The sequence below is a fragment of the Mandrillus leucophaeus genome, unplaced genomic scaffold (assembly GCF_000951045.1).
Source record: "Mandrillus leucophaeus isolate KB7577 unplaced genomic scaffold, Mleu.le_1.0 Scaffold462, whole genome shotgun sequence".
In the NCBI taxonomy this organism is placed as follows: domain Eukaryota; kingdom Metazoa; phylum Chordata; class Mammalia; order Primates; family Cercopithecidae; genus Mandrillus; species Mandrillus leucophaeus.
In genome coordinates, this window is record NW_012104943.1 from 2,287,901 (window position 1) to 2,315,248 (window position 27,348).

The 27,348-nt window shown below is 38.9% G+C and overlaps 1 protein-coding gene across 3 annotated transcripts in view; it reads right to left on the bottom strand.

Moving 5' to 3' along the window:
- The window catches only part of FRMPD4 (FERM and PDZ domain containing 4), an 860,788-nt gene that overhangs the window by 219,058 nt on the left and 614,382 nt on the right, over positions 1–27,348 (bottom strand). For all 3 annotated transcript variants that reach the window (XM_011994863.1, XM_011994862.1, XM_011994865.1), the window contains one exon: positions 2,691–2,807. In XM_011994863.1, the coding sequence (XP_011850253.1) occupies positions 2,691–2,807 (117 nt within the window). The remainder of the gene's footprint in view (positions 1–2,690; positions 2,808–27,348) is intronic.

Sequence of the window (27,348 nt, forward strand, 5' to 3'; positions counted from 1 at the left end):
ACAGAAATATTCCACACTGCAAACCTGGGCTCCCGAGAACTCTGATAATTAGAGTACCTCTTTGTAATAAACATTACCCAGTAAGTTAAAAAAAAAAAAAAAAAAAGGAAAGAAAAATAATGATTGTCATTATTTATAAAACTCATTAGTGATAAAGAACAAACACTTTCAGAAGAAATACTGTTCTTGACATCTTAAAACTTTCTCTGAGAGGACTGTAGAAACTTACTTTTCAAGTAAAATGAAATTGCATGGATTTGGAAAAATGACACTGGTGACTTTGGTTTTAAAACTTGCCATTTAGTAATCAGTGCAGGTTTCTCTATTAAGCTGCTGATTTGCTCTTATGTTTTAACAGTGGGCATTAGGCCAGTGTAAATGTTACACTGACACCCAGTCTGGCTCTTAAAAATGTCAGTGATGGTAATGGTAATGCATGAAGGCAGAGCTAGCTGACGTTCCCAGAACCTCTAACCAGTTGGCCTCAGTTTGGGTTTCCACCTATTGATCGAATGACCTGGAATGTATGGGAACCCAAATCCAACCAGAGGAAAATAAACATCTGTTTTAATCAGAGAAGTCTGATGCATACCTTCATAAACCCATAAATCCATGTCTTTTAAAAACTATATTTCTTCAGCCACAAATTTTTATTGTTTTGAGTCAAAGCATCTAGGTCACCTTAACTAAGCCAATTGCACACAGTCATAGCCCTGTTACAAAATAGATGGTACAATATAATATTAAAAATTACCATCTTCCTAGCAGCCTAAGGGACTTGGACAAATGGTATGAAATTATGAATTCAAAATCTGGGGTTTGAGCCAAACTATTGGCCTTTCTTCTAATCTTTGAGGTTTCTGGGAGGCTCTGTTCCCACTGCCATTTCTATGATAATATCTCTGTGAGCTCATCCTTAGGAAAGCCTTGGAGAGCCAGGGGGCCACTTTCCAGTCATGTTCAAGGGCATCCTGGATCTTCCTGGGATGGACCCAGGAGTCAAGTACCTCAGAAACAAACTGTGCTCTGAAGGGATGGGAGTCCTGTCCCCTGTGCAGCAATTTTAGGGAAGGAGAGAGATTTGGGCTTCAGAGACTGAGAAACTGTCCACAACATTCACATGTGTTGTCCCTGTTGCTATTTTTCAATAATCCTCACTTGTATGTGGTGGTGGTGGTGGGCAGGGGTTGGTACAAAAGACCAAATCCCCTAGAAACAACCTTGGCAGATATTTTTTATAAAAATGACCCCTCACCTCACGGTGATCCTGTGTTTGACTAATCAGTCCATAATCAACTTGGCTGGAACAAAGAACATAGCATGTGGTTGTGAAATAATTTTTTTCTGGCCTCCAATCTCTGCTCTATTATGATCAGGCTAGAACCAACCACGCTTCCTGATTTCAAATCTGTTTCATGAATGTCTTATAATTAAGGATATTTTGCTCAGGTTGGAGAAAAAGGGCAGTATGGACCCTTGCCATTTTGAGAAATATAAATGCTCTTTTCACACACACACACACACACAAAACCAAAAAACAAAAAACAAGACCACTCTGCAGCCACTCCAAAAATCAGTTTGGTGGTTCCTCAAAAAGTTAAACACAGACTTTAATTTTGACCCGGCAATTCCATATGTTCCAGCAACTCCACGCCTAGGTATGTGTGTCCAGAAGAAGTGAAAGCAGAGACTCAAATAGATGCTTGTACACAAATGTTCATAAAAATACCAGTAACAATAGGCAAAAGGTGGAAACAACCCAAATGCCAATTAACAGATGAATGAATGAACAAAATGTCCACACAAGGGAACATTAAAAAGGAAAAATAAAAAAGGACAGAATTCTGACATGCCTGAAAATGTTATGCTAAGTGAACGAAGTTGAAGACAAAAAGATATATAATTTCACTTATATGAGGTCCCTAGAGCAGATAAACTTATAGAGACAGAAAGTAGAATAGATGTCACCGTGGGGTAAGGGGAGGGAGGAACTGGCAGTTATTGTTTAATGGGTACAAAGTTTCTTTTGGGTATCATGAAAAAGTTCTGGAAATGGATAGTAGTGAATGGTTGCACAACATTGTGGATGTACTTAATGCCACTGAATTGTACACCTAAAAATGGTTAAAATGGTAAATTTCATGTTATCTTTCTATACCACAATTAACAAAAAACCAGAGCACCACAAAAATCCAAAACTTAAGCCAATATTAGTGTGAGAAATTTACGATAAAACAGATAATGTATATTATCCTTTTAGCTGATTTTTAAAAAATTACAGATGAGAAAGTAACATTCCTGTCTTGACCACTCCTAAAAAGCCTTGTAAATGAAATTCTTGCATGTCCGACTTTGGTTGTTAGTCTCAGACAATGAATACAACTTGGCCTAATATTGAACGGTGGTAACTTTTGCTCTGAGTCAGGCTTACCATGCTACACAGTGAATTGTCACTCGAAGATGGTGCCTGTCCAAGAATGAAGCAACCCAACATCACAATATATAGAAATACAAGTGTATAGAAATAAATATAGAAATATATAGAAATATAAGCAGTTGGTTTAGGAGATCCAGCTGCTTTAGTCATGGCCTCCAAATGCCTATGAGTGCCTATTTTAAGTATGTTCATTCTCATAAAGATAAGTCCATTGGCCAAGGATCGTATTGTTCATGCCATCTGTTGAACCTACTTGATGAAGTAGTCTCGCCCATCTCGGTTTGCCGTCATCTCCCATCCATAGGGGGGCACCTGGTTCAAGCCCCAGGGTCCTGAGGGAGGTGGCCAGCCTGAAGACTTCGTCCTGTGGCTGGAAAAGAAAAAAAAAAGCGTCATTACACCTGACTCCTGAACATTCCTTCTGAGACAAACTCTGAAAGGAGAATGTGACTTGCTCCTCTTAAATTGGGCAAACCCCCAATTTAAGTTGCAACAAAAATCGACAAATTATCTTTTACAATTTCTAGTTTACAACTTAAATTCAATTCAGGAGCAAAATGAAAGGGTAGGTTCTGGAGAATTTTCTAGGTGCCTGCCTTTCCAACATCAGGAAGAAAGAGGAAGTAACTCCACGTGACAAGCAATAGCAATGGGTAGCCTTGTAGTCACAGTCTAACCAGAGGCCTGAGCCCAGTTTCTGAAGCATTACTGAATCCTGGCTAAGCCTCCTCAGTCCAGGACCTGCAGAAATTCCTCCTTGCCCTCATGAATGCCCAAGACTTCCTCAGACCTTAACCATACTTTGGAAGGAAGTAAACGATGCCATTTTAGGATGGCTCAACATCCCTCATCACTTGGTCCTTTCACTCCAGATGAAGTTACTCACTGCATAGCCTGTAAAAGCCTTTGGGTGGTTCCAAATCCCAGGCTGGCACCACCGAAGCTGGTGGCAGGGAGCAGTGATGATGCTTTCAGGAACTCACAGTCTCAGCTACCTGTGAGCCCTTTGCAAAGAGGAAACAGCGCCCCCTGCGGTCAGATGACCACAGAGCAGGCACCCTTCCCCCAGCCTGGTGCCCGCTCAGGCTAGTGAGTGTGGCAGGGGCTAACACAGCTGGGAACTCTCACACTAGGTGCACCCTAAACAACCTCATGTGGTGGCTCTCCCGCAGCAAACATCCAAAGCAGGGGTCTCGGCCTTTCAGACTTTCAATTCCCCAGGATACTGGGCAACTCATCCCTCTCCAGCCCAGCCCAGCCCTTCCAGCACCTCTCAAGTGAAACAAGCCTATTTCCTGCATATTTTCTGCAGATGAACTATTTTGCATAATTTTAACCACCTCCATTACTTTTCCTTAACTTCCTTTCCGTTTTCCTACAGCCTTTATAAAGGATGTAGGAACAGTTTGTTTTTGTTGGAAAAAGTGTTCACAAATTTAATACTGGTCTGGTAAATGTAGAATGCCACCATAGGATTATTTGTGGCCCATTGACTACTAAAAGACATGGGAAGCATTTTGTTCCTCTTTGTGCAAAAGTCAGCAGTGGCAATTTCCTCTGGTGGTTTTTGTTTTTGTTTTTGTTTTTTAAATGTGCTGCTTCCCTGCAGTGAGAGAACACATGAATTTGCTACCCTGAGGTACTATTAAAAAAACACACACACACACACACAAAAACCCCAAGAAAACCCCACCAATTTCTCTACACTAGTAGAGAAAGCATTTGGAATGCTTTGTAAGGTGGTATCAAGAAAACAAGTTCTTACAGGTATGAACACAGTCTATTCTATTATTAAAAACGTTTCCAAAAGCAATAGTACAGTTAGAGATGGCACAAAGAATATCCTTGTGAGTGAAAAGAGGCCTATGTAGAGAATGCAACAATTTATTCTGGCTTACTCAATTATGTACGGTATCAGAAAGTTTATCTTCCCCAGAGGAGGCTTATTAAAAACAAACTGTCTTTCCTTTCCTTTCCTTTCCCTTTTCCTTTTCCTTTTCTTTCCATTCTTCTTCCCCTCCACGAAATCTTAATCACTAAAGGAAAGACACAGGCTTCCTAATATAATTTACATGTAAAATACAGCATTATAATAATGAGTTGGAGGAAGCCTGAATTTTATTATAAACTACGTTGTCCTGTACAGTATGTTCAGGAAGCAGCTAACAACCATTTAGCAAGATATTTTCAAATAAAGCCTCTTGTCATAAAATACCAAATGAAGTGCCAATACTGGAAAACTCTACAAATGCGAATCAAGTGACTCTAGCTCAAGGAGCATCCCCTGATACAAAACAAATAATTGAATAATTAAGATCAAATATGGCTACATGTCTGTTAATGTGTTGACAAAAAAATACATGAATCTGAAAGGCCTTAGTATGATTTAGCAAATAAAAAGTGCAAATGGAAGGAAAAAAACACCCTTTGTAAGTATTTATCCATAAAAACCTTGAGAAAAGTTAACGACACAGGTCGTAATTGCAGAGGGATTTGGCTCTGGCTCCTATGCAGTGTGATGACTACAAGTCCAGCCCTGACAACGGCCAGTATGAGGATTTCAGGCAGTCATAATCCAGGGTTTTATGTACTTCCCAAATTGAGCTGAAAAGAAGCACCTGGCAGCACTTGTTAAATATACAGATTACCAGGTCCCAGAAATGATGATTATGATTCAGCAGGTCTGGAATAGAACAAGAAATCCATGAATAGGCGTAAATGCATTGAAACAAGTAATTCAGATGATTCTTGTCTTCAGGTAAGGTTGCCAGATTTAGCAAAAAAGCAAAGTCAAAAATACCCACTTAAATTGAGTTTCAAATAAACAATGAATAATCTTTAGCATAAATGTTAGTATAATTTTATTGAAATATATAGGATATACTTATACCAAAAAGTAATGTTATTATTTATTGAAAATTTAAATTGAAGGAGGCATTCTGTATTTTTTAACTGGCAATCTTGGGTTTGGGAAATACTAGTGTTTGCTACCCCAAGCTTAGGCTGAGATCTGGTAGCATAGGTACTACCTCATGGTTTGTTAGAAATGCAGAATCTGCATTTTCTTGAGATCCCCATGTAATTTACAAACCCTGGAAAGTTTGTGAGGCATCACCCAAATCAGTGGTTTCCAATGTGATGCCTTACTGCACATTGGAATCCCCCGTGGAGGAACTTGTAAACTACAGATGCTTGGAACCAAAGCCAAGCCAAGCCATTGAAGTCGGAATATCTGGGGATAGGGCCTAGGCATTGGTATTTTATACTACCCAGGTCAGCCAAAGTGGCGACCCACTGCTTCAAGTAACTCTTCTTCTTTTTTTTTTTTTTTTTTTTTTTTTAAATTAGCTGATAAGGTAGGAGAGAAAGGGTGTGGTGATCAAGAGGAGATATGCTGGAGCAGAGAGTTTGAGAAGTATAGTCCCAGGACCAGCAATAGCGGCTTCACCTGGGAATTTGAGATGTAAATTTTGGGGCACCACCCAAGACCTACTGAATCCAAAACTCTGGGGTGATGGGGGTGACCCAGCAATCTGTGTTTAACAAGCTTCCACACAATGCTGATGCCCACTCAAGTTTGAGAAACACTGGGTTAGAACCAGACTCTTCAATCCAGGCTCTGCCGTTTATTTTCCACGACCTTGAACAAGTTACTTCATCTCTCTAACCCCCTCAATTCCAGTTACTCCTTGGTAAAATGATGACAATAGGACCCATTGGGAGAATATTAAGTAGGTTTTGTAAAGCACTCAGTATGTGCTATAAAGTGTTTGCTAAATAACTATAATATAGGACTTTGGGTGGTTGTGCAAGTATAAATGGCTTTAATCCATCCTCAGAACAGAAAAACAGTGAAAGGCTCAGTCATCTATTCTTCTCCATTCTGGCAAGAGCAGGGCAAGAAGGGGCTTAACTAAGCAGTCACACCTTCCCAGAATATCAGAAGGTGATGAGTTCAGCCATTCTCAAGGCAGAAGGAAACATCAAAGTTTTTTTTTCTTTGTTTTTTGTTTTTGTTTTGTTTTGTTTTGTTTTTATCAGAAATCCCAGCTGTGTGATCCTGGGTGCACAGTGTCCATTTCCACCGGTCTCAGGCAAGGCCTTAGGAGTTCTTGCAATTCTGATGTCCTGTGACTTCTATCTGAGAGCATGGCTGTGTGAACCACTTTCAAACACTTAGCTCAGCCTTAAAAATAGCGACCTACATTGGCAGGGCTATTTAAGTCACTTCAGAAACTCCCAGCGACTGACTGAACTGGTTTGCAACTTTATGCTTTACCCATCTATTGTTTGCAACAGATTGAAACCTTCCTGGACAAAAAATATATTCATACTTGATAGGAAATGAGAGCAGCTATGAATGGTACAGACAAAGTTGTGGAACTATTTGTATTGCAACCATTAGTGGAAGCAACCCATGGTTTCCTCCTGTGTGCATGCCTCTAAGTCCTGGACAAAATCTTGATGGCCAGCTCACCCTAGGAGAAGTCAGGCTTTCAGGAGACACCTGAAGGCCTCTTTAGTATTTGAGTTTCCTTAGAAACATGGCAGTGTCCGATAAAGGGATGCCACAGGGGAAAAGGAATGTGAGGTCAGGTTCCAAGGTCCTGAGCCAGATTCAAATTCTGCCACTTACTGGATTTGTGACCCTGTGCAATTTACTCTAAACTCTCTGTACCTTATTTTCATCACCTGTAAAGTAGGATTATTTTAACTCACTGTTTTTCATTCGGGGTGATTTTGCCCCCAAGGGATATTTAGCAATATCTGGAGATTTTGGGTGGTCACAACTGAGGGGAAGAGGAGACGAGGTATATTGCTAAACATCCTGCAATACACAGGACAGCCCCTCAAAAGATAGAACTATCTGGCCAAAACGGCAATAGAGCCAAGATGAAAAACCCTGCTTAGCTCATAGGACTGTTATAAGAAGATAATGTAATTAATGCACAATTCTTAGCATAGTACCTTGTATATAGTAGGTTTTCAATGTACTTTAGTTGAATAAAACATAAAACCAAGCATTCTCAAGGTTTCTGCTTACAGTCTAATAGTGATAAATACAACATATCTTTATATCAGAGGGAAAGAGTTCAAATCCCAGGTTTGCCACTTAATGGGCTGGCTTTTCTGGGTTTTAGTTTTATGTGTAAAATGGAAACAATAACAACTAGCTCACAGCAATGTTATGCAGATAAATGAGATACATAAAGCCCTAAAGTACAATGCTTGACCCATTTATAATAGTCTCATCAAATGGTACATTGTGTTGTAAGCAGTAATGGTCATAGTAATAAGAGTAGCATGGAGCATTTCTAAGGATATACCTGCTTAGGATACTCACAGGCCTGCCTCAGCATGCAACAGGTGCCTGCATTATTATTTCCCTTTCAAAGATGAAGAAACAGAGACACAGAAAGAGTGTATAACTAGCCTAATAGGGACAGCAATCTACTTTAAAGAGAGGCTGCATCCTTCAGCAGGCACTGTGTCTTACATCAATGGTATTAGGCATGGAAATGGGGGAGGAGACTAGAGCCCACCCCAACCTTACCCTAGGCCAAACTCCTGCTAGGGTTACACAACCCGTTAGAAGAATACCCAGGACTGAGACCTGAGACTTCCTGCTCCAAACTCTATGTTACTTACAACATGCTACAAATAAGTGTGGTAACAACTTATCAGCTTTCTTATGTATCTGGTCATATTTTGGACAGGTAACCAGGATTAAGCTGCATCTTTTGAGACTTGGTGTTGAGGAATGCATTATCTTCATTTCAGATATGGGAAAACCAAAGCTAAAGCTCTATGCATTTGGTCATCCATCAGTGACATTGCATGATAGTATACAGGTCTAACAAAATAAAACATGATCCAGAATTTTATCATTCTTATCTCTTTGGACTCACAAAGATTATTTTCAGACTAACCCAAGGTTGTATAGCATTCTCGTTTAGCTTGCTGTAAATGGTGGTTGGATTATAGAACCCCAAACCCTACAGATACCTCAAGGTATCCTAAGATAGTATTTTACATTTGCAAGCAGATGGTATTCAAGGTATGTTTCAGGTTTACATGCAATGTGGGTTAAGGTAAGGAAGTGGAGAGGTGTGAGGAAAATCAATGATAATAGATGGTTCTAGATTAATTTAACAAGCTCCAAGTTTTGAAGACAGCCATGTTTCTTTTGTGCCCAGCTTGATATGTCCCATTGGGGTTAGTAGAGGGTCCCTGGCATGACTCTCAGGGAGAAACTGTCCTGTACAGTTTCTTGTCCCCATGAATCAGTAAGGAACTGGCTAACCAGGTCTTTTCTTTCCATTTATTTGTGCTGTAGACACACAGATATGTCCTGAATTAGGCTGCTTTCTCTTCTCCCTCAGAACATAACTTTCTCCATTAAATCAAGCTTCAGTACAGTAGTCAAAGTATTTTGATCTCATACAACAGGTAACAGCTTTTCATTCTACTGTTCCTTATTAGCAGGTTTTGGCACAGGTACATGTGAGGAAAGCTACATTAATAGTCTGAAAATAACTTCAAAGCCCCATAGATAGAAGTAAAAATCATCCCACCAACTATTTTTAAGATGTCACTTTTGTTATGACAAGGAGGACAGGAAAATATAGTAAAGGGGGAAAAGCAGGCAGTTAAAAACTACTTTAAATATTAATGCCAAGCCTCATGAAAGCAGATACTCAAAAATATATTCATTACAAAATCATTTTAATCAAGAAGAAATGTATTATTAATCAAGAGTTTCACTATGGTAAAAGACATTTGACTGTGTATTTTAACAACAAAATTTAAATGCTTTTCTGACTATTTTCATCTGATTCATTACATGATTTACCAACCCACACAATAAAATTAATTATGTAGTTATACATCTATGAGTTTCAGCACAAGCCTCTCACAGCTTGCTGAGTTAGTTATGTTTCCTAATTAGGTATCAGGGAGAATTACTAGGATAATTAAATCTGGGTTAACTGGTCTTTTTCCAAAAGTTTCTACATACAAAGTTCAGCCTCACTTTGTGAACAATCCAGTGACAGAATCCAGATGTCTTCAAGGTCTGAGGCCATGTATCTATAGAGTCACCAAACATCACATGCTGGGGTTGCCATTAAAGTTAGATGCAGCCCTGCCTCCAATTGGACATTTGAATTTTGTACTGTGCATTTGCATCTCTTAGTTCACTGAATTCTCCAACTCTGTAAATGTGGAAGGACAGTTATAAGGACAATATAATAGCATGATATTGTTGAGGAGATAGCATGTAGAATGGCTAAGATTCATTGCTCAGAGAGGCACTACAGAGCTAAATGTGGGAACCGTCGACAGGTCAAGTCTTGAGCTTCTTCTGCTAGAATGCTGTTGTATCTGTTCAGGAGTTTGTAGCTGTTATTATACTTTCCAAGCATATGATGCCAGGTGGTAGGCTGGGCACTCCCCCTTGAGGGGATGGACAGTGTCCTTACCTTTCTATCAGTATTACTCAGACTAGTGCCAGGCACATGATAGGTGTTCAAATGGGAATTGAATTAATAAATGAATCCAAGCTACATGATGATACTGGCACAGCATGTTAGGATTAAAATTGTAGTTCTCTACCTTTGAGTGGGCAAGAGTTCATGTGTGTTGAAATGCCATTTGTTTAATAACTGCTGTCAGATAGGTACTATTCTGGGCACTTTCACAGATTCTTTTTAATCCTTAGAACAGCTCGACAAGAGGGGTTGTTTGCTACTATGTCAGCTCATCCATAATGGAATACCATTCAGACATTAAACCAAAGTTGTAGATGAAGACTGACTGCCATAGGATGTAGTTAAATGAACAAAGCTGGTTACAAAAAGGGTGTGCACCATGTGATCCACCTTGTAAAAAAATCGTGTGCATAGGCAAAGAAAAACAGTCTGGAAGAATGGGTACACTGTGGTTATCTCTGGGTTGTGAAATTGAGGTGGTTTTTTAAATTCTTGCATATTTAAATTTTGTGTATTTTATACTGTGTATTTAAATTTTGTGTATTTTTATTTTCTATAGTGAACATATATTACTTTCATACTTAAGATTTTATTTTAAACAAATGAAACTAGAAAACGGTTATGATTCCACATGGATTCTTGGTGGAATCACTGGAGAAACTGTAGAAAGGAAGTACTGAAGGTGTGAAAACATACAGTGCTGGTGTGGCTGTAGGGAAACGCTTTGCCATATATTGCCCAGAGTGCATTTTGACAATCCCTGATAGAGGGCAATTAGCAACCTCTATTCAAACTGAAAGTGAGCATACACTTTGACCTAAGTGTCCATCAGTATAGGATAGATTAAATAAAACATGGCACAAAGACATAAAGGAATACTATGCAGCTGTAAAAAGAAGAAATGAGGAAATTCTTTATGTACTGATTTGGGAAGACTCTGAAGATACATTAAAATAAAAAAATCAATATGCAGAAAGATGTACAACCTGCTACTATTTGTGTAAAATCAGGGAAGAATAAAGCAGAAAAAAAGGCCAAATCACAGAGTCTAGGTTCAGACAAAGCTGCATTTGAACACTAATGCCACCTCATAGCATCTGTGTGAGCTTAACCAGGTTCCTTATCCCTGTCCAAACATCAACTTTCTCTTCTGAAAACTAGGACTAATACCAACCATCCTGTTGAATTGCTGTAAGGACTGTATGACATAGGTGATCAAAAGCTGCTATCATTATTACTTGCACATATTCTTTAATGCATATAACAAATATTGATTGAATGCTTAGTTTGTACCACATGCCGTTCTAGGTGCTTGGAATGCATCAGTGAAGAGAATAGACAAAATCAGAGTTATTGACATGTAAAATAAACACCAATGATCACCTAACTTAGACTTTTTTCTTCTAGCCTAGCATCTACAATGGTTTGAGTGTGCCCCCCAAAGTTCACATGTTGGAAACTTGATCCCCAATCCCGTGGTATTGGGAGGTAGTGGTACCTTTAAGACATGATTAGGTCATGAGGGTTCCACCCTCATGCATGAATTCATGCTGTTATTGTGGGAGTGGTTTGTTATAAAAGGGTGAGTTTGGCCCCAGAACTATGAGAGGTAAATTTTGCAAGGTTCTGTGGTCAGTCTCGTACTGGATATAGCAACCCTATACTACACAGTTCCTGCTGTGTGGGATAGAATGTAGTCTGAGAGCTCTATTTCTCTGTTTCAAGCATCCAGTGCACTCATGACATTACATTTGCTCATTCACTCACTCAAAACGTTTCATTGAGGACTCTTGTGTCAGTCCTTTTGTAGGACTAGAGCTGTGACAAGCAGATAGGGTGCTTGCTTTCCTGGACACTTACGGGACTTATAACATTGTTGAGGAAGGCAGGCATCATGGCTCACCCAATCTGGACGTTGTCCTGGCTCTGGGTTGTCCCCTGAATCCCGAGTTTTAATTGAAACTTCTCAGGAGTTTCATGCTGAGAAATTCAGGAGAGAAGGAAATCTTCCTTACATTCCTCAAATTATCCCACACAGACAACTATTTAACCCATACCAATCATTAAATGCTTTTTCCTGCTTCATTTAGGACCCAGTCTATTGCCTTTAGCTGTAATATGGAACCTGTATATTGCTCTCAGGACCCACCAAATGCATCATGTCATAGAACTTGACAGTGATTACAGAGTTAATGAAACACAGCATTGTTGAACCTGCCAAATGGCCTAATCTAATTTTCAAATGTGTTGTTAAAACACTTTTGCAAACACTCATCATTTTAAGAGATAACATTCATCTTCACATTTCACTTATTTATGGATGACTCATAACCTAATACTGCTACTCACTAAGCTTAGCCAAATCCAACTGGCATCCCTTGAACATGTATATGAAATATTCAAACATTTTCCGATTTAGCTATTCATTGTGAAGACTATATTCTCACTGTTTTTGGGGGACATGCACATGTATTTTAATTATTTTTGAATTTTTATGGGTTAACATATAAACTATTTGTCTAGACTGTAGTTTACTTAATCTTCTTGACTTTGCCTAAAAACTTTTAGAATCCTAAAAGTATATCTATTTAATAGTTATCTGCCATTCCATTAAGTTCTTAATTTTTTTCTGAGTAAGAAAACCTAAATATTTCCTAAAAACTATTCTGAGGAGGCCAAGTTCTAAGTCTACCATTGATAGCAGGGATCAGCAAATTTCTGTAAACAGCCAGATAGTAAATATTTTCAGATTCATGAGTCATAGGCTCTTTGTACCAACTATTCAACTCCACCCTTGTATCAAAAGTAGCCATAGATAATATGGAAACTAATGGACGTGGCTGTGTTCCAACAAAACTTCATTTACAAAAACAAGTCCATATGTGGCCTTCGAGCCATAGTTTGCTGACCTCTGATTTATAGTGTCACCTTGAGAAAGTCAGTTATTTTTCTGCCCTTCTATTTTCTTATTTTTAGAATGAAGGGGCTAGACTACATGATGTCAGAAGTCCCTTCAAGCTCCAAAATGTTCACCTTTATTGACTAACCAGGTTTCTTTCTCACAGACCATAATCTTCAACAGGACTGGAAGAGACTCTGATACACAAATTGTGCAAAACTTTTTTTTCACCGAAATAACAGTTCACCACTCAGGGAAAATGAAAAAAAAAAATTTCTATTTTCCATAGCATTTGACCCAAAGATAGAACATTATAGTTCAACACATTACATACCTGAATATTTATGGGGAGTTTTAAATCTCTAAACCATTGATCTTGTCTTGTAAATAGGGCCACTGTTTGGATGAATGGTATTTCAAATATGCAATATGCTGGCAGTCCAAAACAATAATGGAAAAACTCACTCTAGTGGCTGCTTTCCAAAATTCAAATCAAGATTCTTTGGGGCTTGTGGAAACAGTATCACAAGCTGATATTTAAAAGGTTTGCAAATGTGATGTTGTAAGACAGCTTTACTATCAAGCGGTATGATGTCTAATAATGTCCACCATTGTTTTAGCCTTACTCACATTTTTTAAACTACCAAATGCTGGTACTTTTCCAAGCTAAATTGCCTATTTTCTATCAAAAACATGTTTGAGTTTGGCTTGCTATCTCGGTGTCTGCTGGAGACCCTTTTTTTACTGCTGAATTAGAAACCCTAAAGAACAGGTGTTTGTAGTAAACCTGCTGATATAATTAAGAAGGTAAGATGGAAAGTTACGGCCCACTTAGGCACACCTAAATGCACTGGTGCTAAAATGTGTTGTCTGGCTTCCTTCCCCAGAGTTAGAGTGCATTTGCAATATTTTTAATGGGTTATTTATAATATAAACAAAACACATAAACCTAGTGTACTTTATTTTTATCGAATTCTAGGAAGATTTCTGGTGGCTTTTCATTTAGAGCTGTTTAATGAAGAGATCCACAGCTTTGTTCCTGCATTTATTTACATGACTGTTGTCTCTCCCCATCTCAACCCTGAATTCATCATGCAGTTCCATGGTGTCCCATAATTTTCTGAAACTATTAATATAGAAGGAACAAATGTGTGCTTGAAGTTAAGTGTAGAAATTGAAATGATTCTTTTTAATACTCCCAGCTTAGATGTTAAAGGAAAATATATCATTTCACTAGATTTCTCAATATCTGTACATCTCCAAGGTCATCAAAAATGTGTAAGAATAGAAAGTACACCAAGCCTCATAGGGGATACAAACGTATACACTTGAAAATAGATATTTGTCACTCAGGACCTCCCTACTCTTTCTCTTTCTCTTTTTCCTTCTCTTCTTTTCTTTCTTTTGTCTGTAAACAACTGCAAACATTGTATGGAGAAAAGATATAAATAAGGATAATGTGGGGACTTTCCAGTAGTGATGGAAGCCAATTTGCAGATACTTCCTGTCCAATATCACTCTGCACTTATTTATTTTTTGTTTTTTTCATACAGAAGTCCTTTTATTGAGCACAATTTTATGAGTAGAACTGTGACAGACACAGATGACAAGTCCCCGCCATGAAAGGAATGAACAACCTAATACAAAGTAGAGAGAGAGGAAGAGGTAGTGTTGAGTATGAGCTGAAAATATGACCATCATGCCTCCTTGCTGCATATAGGGAAAACAGATTTATAGTTTATGTCTTTAGAAAATCTCTAAGAGCTGGTGCTTACCTCAAACTCTGGAGGTGAAAGAGAAGGCCCACATTCTTTTGTAACTTTCATACTTTCCCATTCTGGTCTCATATTTCCATAACAATTTTGAGAACAATTATATTTATTATGACATTTCTAATAAAAAAAACTATAGCAAGGTAAGTGATGCTGTTAGTAACCATATTAGGGTTTCTTAGTTTTCATCCATCTTTCTTAGCTTCCATTTGGAGTTCATTGATAGTTTTTCAATCCATCTGCTCCAATGATAGGCATGTTATGACTGAACACAGAGAAAGATCCAGAAATTCCTTGCCCTAACCCACATAATAGGCTCAAGTGAGCCCTGCTACCTTTTTATGTCCAAACATAATCATTTTATGAATCAGGACAAACACCATCATATATTTTCCTAAGATGTGTTATAGAGAAGAAATGAGCTGAAAACACTAGGAAGACAATAAGCTCTCAGTATTTCTATATCATGGAATAATGATTTCCACAGTAAGGAAGACATTTATTTACAAAGAGCATGGAGTTACAAGTTGTGGGAAAGAGCTATATTGTAACCATGTATGACTTGCTAAGTTTTTATTGGACAAGTTCTCAAAATCTCCTCCTCCAGCTGACAATGATAATGTGTCTGCAAGTGTGAATGTTTCCAGGAAGGAGATTTTAGCAGCTAGCAGTTACATTTATTAGAAAAGTGCAGAAAAGCCTTTCATAATGAAAAGTGCCCTTTATAGCAGGGACTCTCCAACTTTAGCATGTGTAAGAATCACCCGAGCATGTTGTTAAAATGCAGGTTCTGTTTCTGTAGGCCTATAGTGGGGCTCAGGATTCAGCATTTTTAATGGGCTCCCAGGTGGTATTGAAGCTGCTGGCTCAGGGAGCACAGTCTGAGCATAGTCTCCCAAGGTCAGTGTCAGGTAAGGAGTGGATGCTGACTTCCATCCTGGCAAATCTCTGCCAGCCCCTTACACATTCCTGAAACAGGATGTTAACTATCCCTGCTGGAGATTTCAACCTGGGGCTCCCTGTCCTGGCAGGGATTTGCCAAGATGGAAGTTGGCACCCTTCATTACCTGATACTGATCTTGGGAGACCCAGGTCAAGGCAAAAGAGTTAATGAGCACTGGTTTGACAATAGATAGTAACACAAAACAAAATATGTAAATATATCTCCTGAACAAAACCTGCACTTCACATCAATAGTCATCTCAGATTTTTTTTTTTTTATTTTGAGAGAGAATCTCCCTCTGTTACCCAGGTTGGAGTGCAGTGGTGCCATCTTGGTTCACTGCAACCTCCACCTCCTGGGTTCAAGCAATTCTCATGCCTCAGTCTCCTAAGTAGCTGGGATTACAGGTGCGTGCCACCATGCCTGGCTAATTTTTGTATTTTTAGTAGAGATGGGGTTTTGCAATGTTGGCCAGGCTGGTCTCAAACTCCTGGTCTTGATCTCAGATTTTTATACACGAGCATGGTGACCACCAATTAAATGAAGCTCTAATTTATTTCCTTCTAACATTAACAGAGAGCCTCCCTTGTAGTCTAGGATTCCCTTCTCTGTGCAAACTCCTGGGTTAAGCATTTATTTAAGGTCTATCAGCATCCACAACTCCACATACAATACAGAAGACATGGCTTGTCCTTAATCTTTGGTTATGACTAGTTCTTTAGCAAATCAGATAGAAACCTCTGGGAAACTTCCATTGAAGCCCCTACCTTATTCTTCTCCAAAAAGATTCATTGAGCTTATGTCATATCTTGGAACTCATCTAAACTCAGTAGGAATGCAAAATGATCACTTGCCCCCACTATTTGAAGAACATGTACAAAAGTTGATGACAGAAAACTATTATATACACAATAATTTGAGAACAACCAAGAATAAGCTAGATTGAAAATAGCTATTCCTACAGAAATACTACACATCCTGTTAGAACCATTTCTTGTACTACTTCCCTCACAAAGGCTTGACTCTCACATCCAATAATGGCATCTCCTCCCTCCACTCTCCACATCAGTGCCCAGCAAACTACATCTGGCGGCCTTGGCCCAGTGTCCACTTGTTTAAGTATCATCTATGGCTGCTTTTACACAAAAACAGCAGAATTGAGCAGTGTGACAGAGATTGTATGGCTTGCAAAGCCTAAAATATTTACCATCTGGACCTTTACAGAAGTTTGCCAACCTCTGCTGTCGAGTAGTAAGTACCTGCCTCACAGCACTTCAATTGCATCTTATATTACAGTCAACTATAGATACATACATAGGTAGGTAGAGAAATTAATTGACTGACTGATTGATCTCCAGGGTCACCATTTGCACAACTCCATGTGGCTTCATTTACTGTGTTATAAGTTATACTAGTTATCTTATGAGGTTCTGAGCCTCCTTACTCATTTGAGTTAAGTCATGTGCCACCAGTATAGGGATTTGTCTAAACTTGGAGCTCAATAAACAGGGTTGAATCAAACTGAACTCTAGAGGTTTTTCTAGGGCATAACTGAAGCCATCATATTGAGGACGGTGAAATTACTGAGAGCAATAAGCAAACATTTGATTATACCTGTAACTAAATGAGCGGAAACCAAATGGTCCTTTTGGCAGCAAAACAAAAGTGGCTGTGACAGCCATTTTGTTTGACAGGGTTTTGCAAGAGACTCCCTAATGAATTGCAGCCATAAAATACTTGATATTAGCACAACCAATCCTTGATGAATCTTTACTTCCAAGCTGCAGCAGACATAAAGAGCACAGTCTCTGCCCTTTCCAATGTATACAACCCAATGGCACAGCCATTGGCATGCTGGTTTATGGGCTGTGTATTTCTCCTTCTGCTCCAGCAAACCCATTCATCTGGTATTTTACAGTCTTAGCTGGGCTCTAAAGACCCAGCAGGAAAAAGAGGCAGTAATTGCATTTTGTAAGCAATTAATTTTTTTCTTTCTTTAAAAATATCCTTCTTTATATTTGTAACTTTTAAAGAATGGAATAAAAAGATATATCTTCTGTCATTACCTCTAGAAGGGAGACTGAATCAAATCCTTTCCTTTACAATGGATGATCATATTCATCCATTGCATATTCTAATGCTCAGCATTTCATTCACTTACTATCATTATACCAGCCCTACAAATTCCATTCTTTTGCAATCATGAGTCCCGTAAGCCCGTACATGTTCTACTAGTTGTTAACTTCACAGAAGAAATGTTAAATTTATTTAAAGTTAATACTTAAGGATATAGCATTGTCTTTCATTTGATTTCCCCCAGTAAAAAAAAATCTAAAATTTTTAATTTTTTCCATACCTAGATTCTATATCAGAAGTTTGTACATAAATTTAGAGGGTGTTTTAAAAACTTAGAAACAACTTGGATAAAAATGACTAATAAGTGTGATGGTTAAAATTAATTTACTTGACTTCACCATGGGTTCACAAAATTATACAGTAAAACTTCTGCATTTGATGAATGATCTTTCCTAATAACAGCCTAAAATTTATAAAATTCCCCTAAAGCACACAAAATGAACCTTGATTTCATGAAGGATTAGAATATAATAAACTAATAAAAGGTCTGCATTCTATATCCAAATGCCATTCTAGCATAACAAGAAACTATAACAAGAACTCCTACTTTGTTTATAGAAGATGATGAGGTATGAATGATAAATACAGGCTAAATTGGGATCCATAAACTTTTGATGATTTTAATACTTAACTTTGTTGTCTCTGTTTCTCCATGTTGAATGGCTAAAACTGAGAACTCCAACCCAATATAACCTTCAGCCCCTCTAGAGTAAATGACATTGGCTACCCATCCTTTAAAATGCTGACCTCCCTTATGAAGCTTCTGTGCTATAGCCCAATTCACAGTGGGACCTCTGACTTCCTATAGTTTTTACCATCTTACACCTCCACTTGGTTGTCTGTAGACATCTTAAATTCAACGCATCCAAAACGGAACTCATGTTCATTCCCCCAAATCTACCCCTCTGCCTAACTTCCTCATCTTTATAAATGGCCACCCTGTTTTTCAAGAGAGGCCACAATGAATTCCATGCATTTTCTCCCAGATACTGCCTTCTTTAACCTTAGAGTGTTTCAGTTTGCTGGTCTCTCAGGCGTAGAAGACTTCTCCAACTCTCCCTTCTCCATTAATTCTGCCAGCTAACAACTTATTATTCTGGTTTAATTGTTCATCCTCCAAGAAACTTTCTATCAATTTGCTCTGCTCAATATGGTACCCACTCATCACAGGTAGTTACTGAACACTGGAAATGTGGCAAGTATGAATTGAGATGTGCTGTAAATCTGAAAGATACAACAGATTTCCAAGGCTTAGTAGGAAGAAAAAGTATAAAAAGTCTCAATATTTTTAATAAATTGATTACATATTGAAATAATATTTTAGACACACTGGGTTAAGCCAAACATATTAAAAGAAAAATTCAGTTTGTTTTTGTTTTTAAAATATGGCTACCAGAAAATTTAAAATAACATATGGGGTTCATGTTATAGTTTTATTGGACTGTGCTCTTCTATACCCTTGGGGCAAAGTTAGGTGCTCTTCCCACAGATTTCTTTACAATCCCCATTCCTTTTGTTAATTTGCCCGGTGACTTGTCTATCAGTTCTAGGCTCTGTTAGCTGACTTAAGCAGGGAACTTGTGATCTTATTTAGGATCACATCCATATCTGATGCACAGTAGGCACTCACATATATTTGTTAAATGAACACAAGAACTACATTAAAAATCAGGAAGTCAGCTCATCTCCCTAAGCCACAGTTAATATGGAGGTTAAACTAGGCCGTCTCTACCAGCCCTTCCAGTTTCATTGACTGTAAATATCTAACTTGGATGCTTAAATGAGTCTCTTCTTCCTCATCAGGTTTACAGTTCTTTCAAGGTGAAACAATTGTTTTATATTTTCCTTGTTAGTTTCCTCAGCGTTCTGTGAACACAGCTGGCTCTTAGCAACATAGGGTTAAACTGTGCATGTCCACTTATATACAGATTTTGTTCTGCCTCTGCCACCCCTGAGACAGCAAGACCAACCCCTCCTCTTCCTCTTCCTGCTTAACCTATTCAACATGAAGATGATAAGGATGCAGAATTTTATCATGATTCACTTCTACTTAATGAATAGTAAATAAATTTTCTCTTCCTTATGATTATCCAATAACACTTTCTTTTCTCTAGCTTACCTTATTGTAAGAATCTGGTATATAATACATGAAACAGACAAAATATGTGTTAACCCCCTGTTTACAGTTATCAGTAAGGCTTCTGGTCAACAGTAGGCCATTCATAGTTGAGTTTTGGTGAGTCATGAAAGTCAGCACCCCTAACCCCTGAGTTATTCAAGGGTCAATTGTACTTAAAAGTCATCATCTAGTCAGCAAATGGTAAGCTAAAAGTATTTGCTTACATGTTTTACAGGGTGGGTCTGATGTGGGAGAATAAGTATTTGACTTAGTTGGACACTTCTTAAAATAGGTACAAGTGTGGAAATTCTTTCCTAGGAGGGGAAAAGCTAAGGGCAGGCGTGGGGGCCTAGGTGGGAGAGTGGGGAAGTAGAGGGAGTGATGACTGTGAATCCTGACAGTAGAAAAGCTGGCCACAGCAGGGCTGGCAAGCTCCCTAAAGCAGTTGGGTAAATGCCTCACATGCCACATCACTGGGAAGCTTCCAATGAACCAGTATCCAGGAATGACTTTTCCAGAAACACATCCTCCCTTTCTTCTTCCAGGCAACAATGAGGAAGCAAGAAGGGCTGGCCCAAAGGTACTGGGTATTACTACCTGAGTTGACTCTCTACCTCCTTAACAGTGTGTCAAGACCCCAAGTTACCTGTTCTGTGGATCTCAAGATGCTTCTGGTAGAAAAAACACAATCCTAATTTAAATCCACAACAAACAAGTGCAAAACTGATCAACTGCTAAGTTTATTAGGGAAAATATCCACACGAAAGCTTATGTTTGTTCTTAGGCTACTTTTTGTTTTAACTCAAAAATAGTCTTAAACAGTATGAAATTATTTCTATCTATCTTGAGCAAATAGAAACGCAATTGTCCAATCCATCAACATTTGCAGGCAAACGGTCTATGTTAGCTCCACTGCTGTGATAAACACTTCCGATGTGGACTCTTGAAATAATTAAGACCATTTGCCTTATTCACAGAAAAGCATGCAATTCATCAGCTATGATGCACAAGACAACCTTGTCCAGGCCAATCTCATTTTAGTGAAAAGAGGGAGTACTCTGAAAGTAGCTTCGTCTAGAGCACAGGTGAACACGTTGAAAAGGAAGGGCATTGTGTACAAGAAATGTAAACATTTTTAATAGGCTCAGAAATTCATAATTACTATTTATATTCCACATGCATTTCTCCCAGTGATATCCAATAGTTTAGGATAGAAAAATCTCTCCTAAGAGAGAAAAGAGGCAAAAATGCAAAGACCTATTGGAAATTTGGTTTTTTTTTTTTTTTTTCCCCATTTCTTTTCATTTCTGTAGTCCCTGCCTGCAGCTTCTATTCTGGAACTTCTCTGATCACCCCTGGAGAATTCAACATTTTAACTCTCAAAGGTTTTGTTGTGTTTCTCTTCTTAACCACCACCAGCCTTCCTCTGATTCTGGGATTTTGGCCATGTGTCCTTGGATCCAATCTCTGTTTATATAATTGTTCTCATTTTCTTCTTGCAATTACTTTTCTTTCTTTTCCTATTTTTTAAAATCTCACCTTTCGTTCCATTTCTTTTTCATCTCTCACCCTAGGAAAATTTCTCTTTCTGGCAGGCTCTTCTTGTTCTCTTTGGCAGTATTTCACAGAAGCACAAATAGTCATAATGATCAAAATGTACACTTGCAGAGGGAGCCTTAATCTCCCAAGGAGATTAGGCTACTCTGCAGACATTATCTCATCAATCTCCCCTAACCTCTGCAAAGGAGGGACCCATTTCCTAGTAGAGATACCACCCCAGAGGGTAAAGATAGCTGCATCCTGAGACTTAAAAAGAACTAGGAACAGGCCTGGTGTAGTGGCTCATGCCTATAATCCCAATATTTTGGGAGGCCAAGGTGAGAGGATTGCCCAGGAGTTTGAGACCAGCCTGGGCAACACAGTGGGACCTTATCTCTACAAAAAATAAAAAAATTAGCCAGTCATGGCACAACTGTAGTACTAGCTACGTTGGAGGCCAAGGTGGGAAGATCACTTGAGCTTAGGAGATCAAGGCTACAGTGAGCCATGATTGTGCCACTGCACTCCAGCCTGGGCAACATAGTGAGACCCTGTCTCAAAAAATATATATGTGTGTATATATATGTGTATATGTGTATACATATATGTATATATGTGTATATGTGTATACATATATGTATATTTGTGTATACACACACACACACACACACACACACACACACACACACAGACTGTTGCTCATTTACATCACAATAGGTCCAGGCTCTTATATTTTACTTCTCCTATTCCTTTCTTCTGGACCTCATCCTTAATTTTTACCAAACACAAAAGGATGGCTCTTATCTCTTGAGAGTAATTCCTTCATAGAAATATACTTTTAAATCTGCCACTGTCCCATGTTGAAGGGGCATAAAGGGGAAAAAATCATACATTTGGCTTATGCTTTATTTTCAAGTTTACTCTCTGTTTCATATGCTTTATTGGGTTCCTTGGAGAATTCTGCAACTGTTTCCCTTTTTCCACTTCTGTATTATTAACAATCTTACTTAGATTTCATTTACGGCATTTGGTAACGTTATGACTCTCTTCCCCTACTCCATTGTAATAGATGAGGCAACTGATTCTCAAAACTTTCAATATGTGACCAAGCTAGTTGAGTGTCCAAATTAGCCTTATAAGCTAAGTCTTCTGACTTTTCAGTCTACACTTTTTAAACATAATTTTATATAAATTATCACATTTAATAATCTAAACAAGTAGACAAGGTCATTATTCCTATCTCCATTTCAAAGATGAGAAAACTTCTAGACCACTTGCCCAAAGTCATCCACCTATTAAGCCAATGTAGCCAGCAGTTCAACCTAGGTTTGTCTAATTCAAATCCTATGTCTGTGCTTTTTTAAAAAACTGCTTCTCTCTTGACACATTAAAGACAAAAAGGATTTTCCCCTACCCCCACTATACATACTTTACTCAGGTTCCTTTTTTCTTGAGATGGGGTCTCGCTCTGTCACCAAGGCTGGAGAGCAGTGGTGTGATCATGACTCACTGCAGCCTCCACCTCCTGGATGCAAGTGATCCTCCCAGGCAACCTCCCAAGTAGTTGGGGCCACAGGCATAGCATGCACCACCATGCCTAGCTATTTTTATTTTTTGTGGAGAGGAGGGTCTTGCTATGTTTTCCAGGCTGGTCCTGGACTCCTGGTCTCACATGATCTGCCTGCCTCAGCCTCCCAAAGGGCTGGGGTTACAGGAGCGAGCCACCATACCTGGCCTACTCCGGTTTCTTAGGGCCTGTCCTTCCCTGTCATTTCCTGTCTTTGGAATGCTCTCCCCATGGAAACCAATATTCTGGCCTACTCCAGAGACCTCCTTCTTCCTGGGAGCAGAAAGTGCCAATTGAGGGACATGCCATACACATCACTTTGTTTTAAAATTAAAATACGTGTCCCCAAGGGGCATGATGGTGTTGCCAGCATGTTTCCACTGGGCCAGGTGTTGCAAGGGCACAGTGGAAGCTGACAGCCTGGAGACACTTTCCCATGCCACCTGTCCCTACCTTGCCACAGGCGGTTGAGTGCTCCATCTTTTCATGGGGCTCCCTAGGGCAAGAACCCTAAAATATTTTAGAATTCTGGGAATCCAAGTGTGTAGTTCTTAACATTTCTACTTGGAAATAGGAAAAAGAAAACAAAACTGTAAGTTCCTCCAGATCATTTTTGGCCTTTTAAATCTACAAACAAATGTAGTACCAAAAACATTTTGTAGATAGCTCATCAAAACAGTCATAATGTAGAATAGGTATGTACAAAATTATACTTGCATGTAACAAATATTTGTCAACAAATGATTGCAATACAAACTCATTTGTTGCTAAATATGAATTATTCTTAAAATTCCACTGTCTAACACATTGTTCCTAATCTCAAGGCACTTTCAATATTCATAACTTGCCTTTGTATTCAATGAGGCAGCTGGAAACAACCCAGCTGAAAAGACTGATGTCTGCCCAGCAGTTCTCAGATGCCCAGCATAGAGAGGCTTTCACATAATTGATGACTAAAGCTGTACTTCTTAAATTCTATGAGAGAAAACCCCAGGATGAGGCTATGCGTAGCTCTGCTCCATGACCAGAGTTCTTGGGCTCCATGCTGACCCCACAACAAGATATTTTTACTTGGAACAAGTCTTTGTTTAAGAGCACTTCCAAGTTTTAATCATTAGGTTTAGGGAAAACAAGATGATTGCCTTAAGAATTTTGAGTTACGGCCGGGCGCGGTGGCTCAAGCCTGTAATCCCAGCACTTTGGGAGGCCGAGACGGGCGGATCACGAGGTCAGGAGATCAAGACCATCCTGGCTAACCCGGTGAAACCCCGTCTCTACTAAAAAAATACAAAAAACTAGCCGGGCGAGGTGGCGGGCGCCTGTAGTCCCAGCTACTCGGGAGGCTGAGGCAGGAGAATGGCGTAAACCCGGGAGGCGGAGCTTGCAGTGAGCCAAGATCCAGCCACTGCACTCCAGCCTGGGCGACAGAGCAAGACTCCGTTTCAAAAAAAAAAAAAAAAAAAAGAATTTTGAGTTACACAAACTTAGCTTTTATACTGGGTTCTCTTGTGTAGTTTTAAGTGCAGCTAAAACTGGACTTGTCACAAACCTAGCTTCTCACCATTAGTGATGGCAAATAGGTTTGACCAGACACCACTGACCCTCAGGATTCATCATGGCAAACACAGGGTTTGTGGGCAACTTATCTTTGCAGCTTACCAATGGCCAGTAATAGCAATATTTTTTAATGTTGATGTATACAATATAGGTGTCTTAATTTTTCATTACATAATTTCTTGTCTCTGTTTTGAAGCTCAAATTGTGCCTGGCACAGCTTTAAGTGACAGTGCAATTCTGGGCTAATTTGTGCACTAGGGGTCAGCAGTAGGTTGAGTTATTATTCTCAATTTTTAACTCCCTGGGAGTTGCATTATATATCCACATTTTTGTCATCACCTCATGGTGAACAGAGTGAACTTTCTGACCCCTTCACTTGGTCACATGACTTGCTTGGCCTGTGAAGCATTGGCAGACATGATGTGAGACACTTGTCAAGAGTGCCAAGGTTGGGAAACCATGCTATAAAGAGAGAGCATGGAAAAGTAGACAGAATGGGAAGTTACAAGTTGCAGAGTTCTCCTCCATGCAAGTAAAACAGTGAGCATCTAAAACTCGTTGTCCTCAAATCTCCTTGTTCCATTGCCAAAATACCAGCAAGGCAAATTTGGGGCTTGTGTGCACTTCTGACTTTGCTAAAATTCTCATCCCTGCTTTAGGAATTGCCAAATCAAGTCATCCTGTTGCCTGACAATTCCAAACCCTGCTCGCACTATCCTCCTTGTGAAGTCTTTTTTGATTTGTCCCAAGTATCCAGTCACCTAACTTCTTGATAGAATCCTCCTGACCCCTACTCCTTATGCTTTAGTGAAGTTATTTAAAACTATCAGTTTCACTTCAGGTATTTTCTGTGAGTGCATTTTTCATGCTTTTTATTGTATTTATTTTTGCTCCATTACTTATAAGTGCTTGAAAAACAGGCTTTGTGTTTCTTAATTTTTGAGCCTCTTTCTTTGGAGTGGAATGTGGTTTGTTAACAGAAAATGGCTCCCACTCAAGCACTGACATGTCTGTTTCTGTCAGGCATTTCATCTCATAGTGAGAAATGGCAGACTCAGCTTGGGTCCTCAAATACAGAAACTGGTAAAGATAAGTTGAGGAGAATGTTGTGAAGGTCTAGGTGCTGATTTGAATGCTGTCCATTGGGAGAACAGCAGCTTATTTAATGAAAAGTGCAGGAGAAAAGTTTTCATGAACAAAACATCAACAGGAGAAGGAAGCCTTGAATTTGTGTTTTTTGAAGCATCTAGCAAAACACATTAGATAATAAATATTTGTTGCTTGGATAGATGGATGGATGACTAGATAAACACACATATGAGAGAGGTAACCAATGAGGGCTTAGAAGCCTAAAGCTAGGTTTCTGAATTTGTTTTCAGTAGTAACAGGGAGCTACAGGAAGATATTGCTGAGGAAGAAGACTTCTAATGTGATAAATGTAGAAGATACATTTAACAGCTTCAGGGAGGGATGTGTGAGCTTGATCTTCTCATACAGGGTCTCAGGAAAATATAAACATATTTTCCCAAGGGAATTTTGGAGATAATTTTCTATCTTATTGGTTATAATTATATCTGAAATGAACACAAATGATTATAAAATAGCACTAGAATTAAAGCATGTTTATGTTCATCCACAAACACAACTAATTCATGTTTAATATGTGTGAGCCTAGCCACAAAGATGTCAGTCCATTTACCCTTTTGCTGAAAGAAAAACATCATAGCTATCTAGTTAATCAGCAGTGTTTGTTAGTGAATAATTCATGTTTTCCCAATGCAAGGGCAATTCAATGAAGGCAGGTGATACGGAGGTAAAATCTGGGTCTTAAATACTCCTGAACATGGGCTCATCAGTGGCTGTAACTGTATTTATTAATTATGGAAAAAATGATATTTTGGTCATTATATAGATGGTTATTACATTGGGGGGAAGCAAGTACAGAATATAGAGATGTTACCACAATTTCCAATTGTGTTTAAGCAAAAAGACAGACCGACAGTCCTACCTTCTCAGAAAGAATGATTTTTACTGGTCATTCAGAAATGCTGAAGAGGGCTTTATTCTCACCAATACATTGATTTTAATTGTGGCTCCCTTCTGACTGGCTCCTTATTGGATTTTGTAATACCTGTATCTTATAATACTGCAACTGGGGTCACAGCTTTCCCTTTACAAAGTGCTTTCACACAAGTCATTTCATCTGATCTTAATCACTGGACTAAGGAGGGGAAATCAGTATTTCCATTTCAGAGATAATAAACTCGTCCCAGGTAAAATGACTGATAGTTTTTGTCTCTAGGGGCAGCAGTGTCCTCATTGCTCTATGTCAACTATCTGAGAGAATAGTCTTCCAATAACAGGTGAGATACCTTTGGATGTTTTTACCTAATAGATGCCTTCATATTTCTTTACATAGGGTATCCAATTATAAAACAACTATGGATAATTCATTTGAAATAACTTCAAAGATTTTATTCTTCTTTTCATTAGCCTTATTTTAAGGTTGCCTTTGAAATACTCATCATCTTGCTTCATCTTGAGTATTTGCCAGTGCTTAACTTCAAGAAGGTAATTATAAAAGCCATTCTACCTCAACCTGAAAAATCACAACCTTCTGGGAATAACATTTTTTCTGTAGAAGTATAGTTTGCCAAGGTAATTTAAAAAGAAAGAAAGGAGGCCTGGCACAGTGACTCATGCCTGTAATCCTAGCACTTTGGGAGGCCGAGGCGGGTGGATTGCCTGAGCTCAGGAGTTCAAGACCAGCCTGGACAAACAGTGAAACCTTGTCTCTACTAAAACATACAAAAAATTAGCTGGGCAAGGCAGTGTGCGCCAGTAATCCCAGCTACTTGGGAGGCTGAGACAGGAGAATCGCTTGAACCT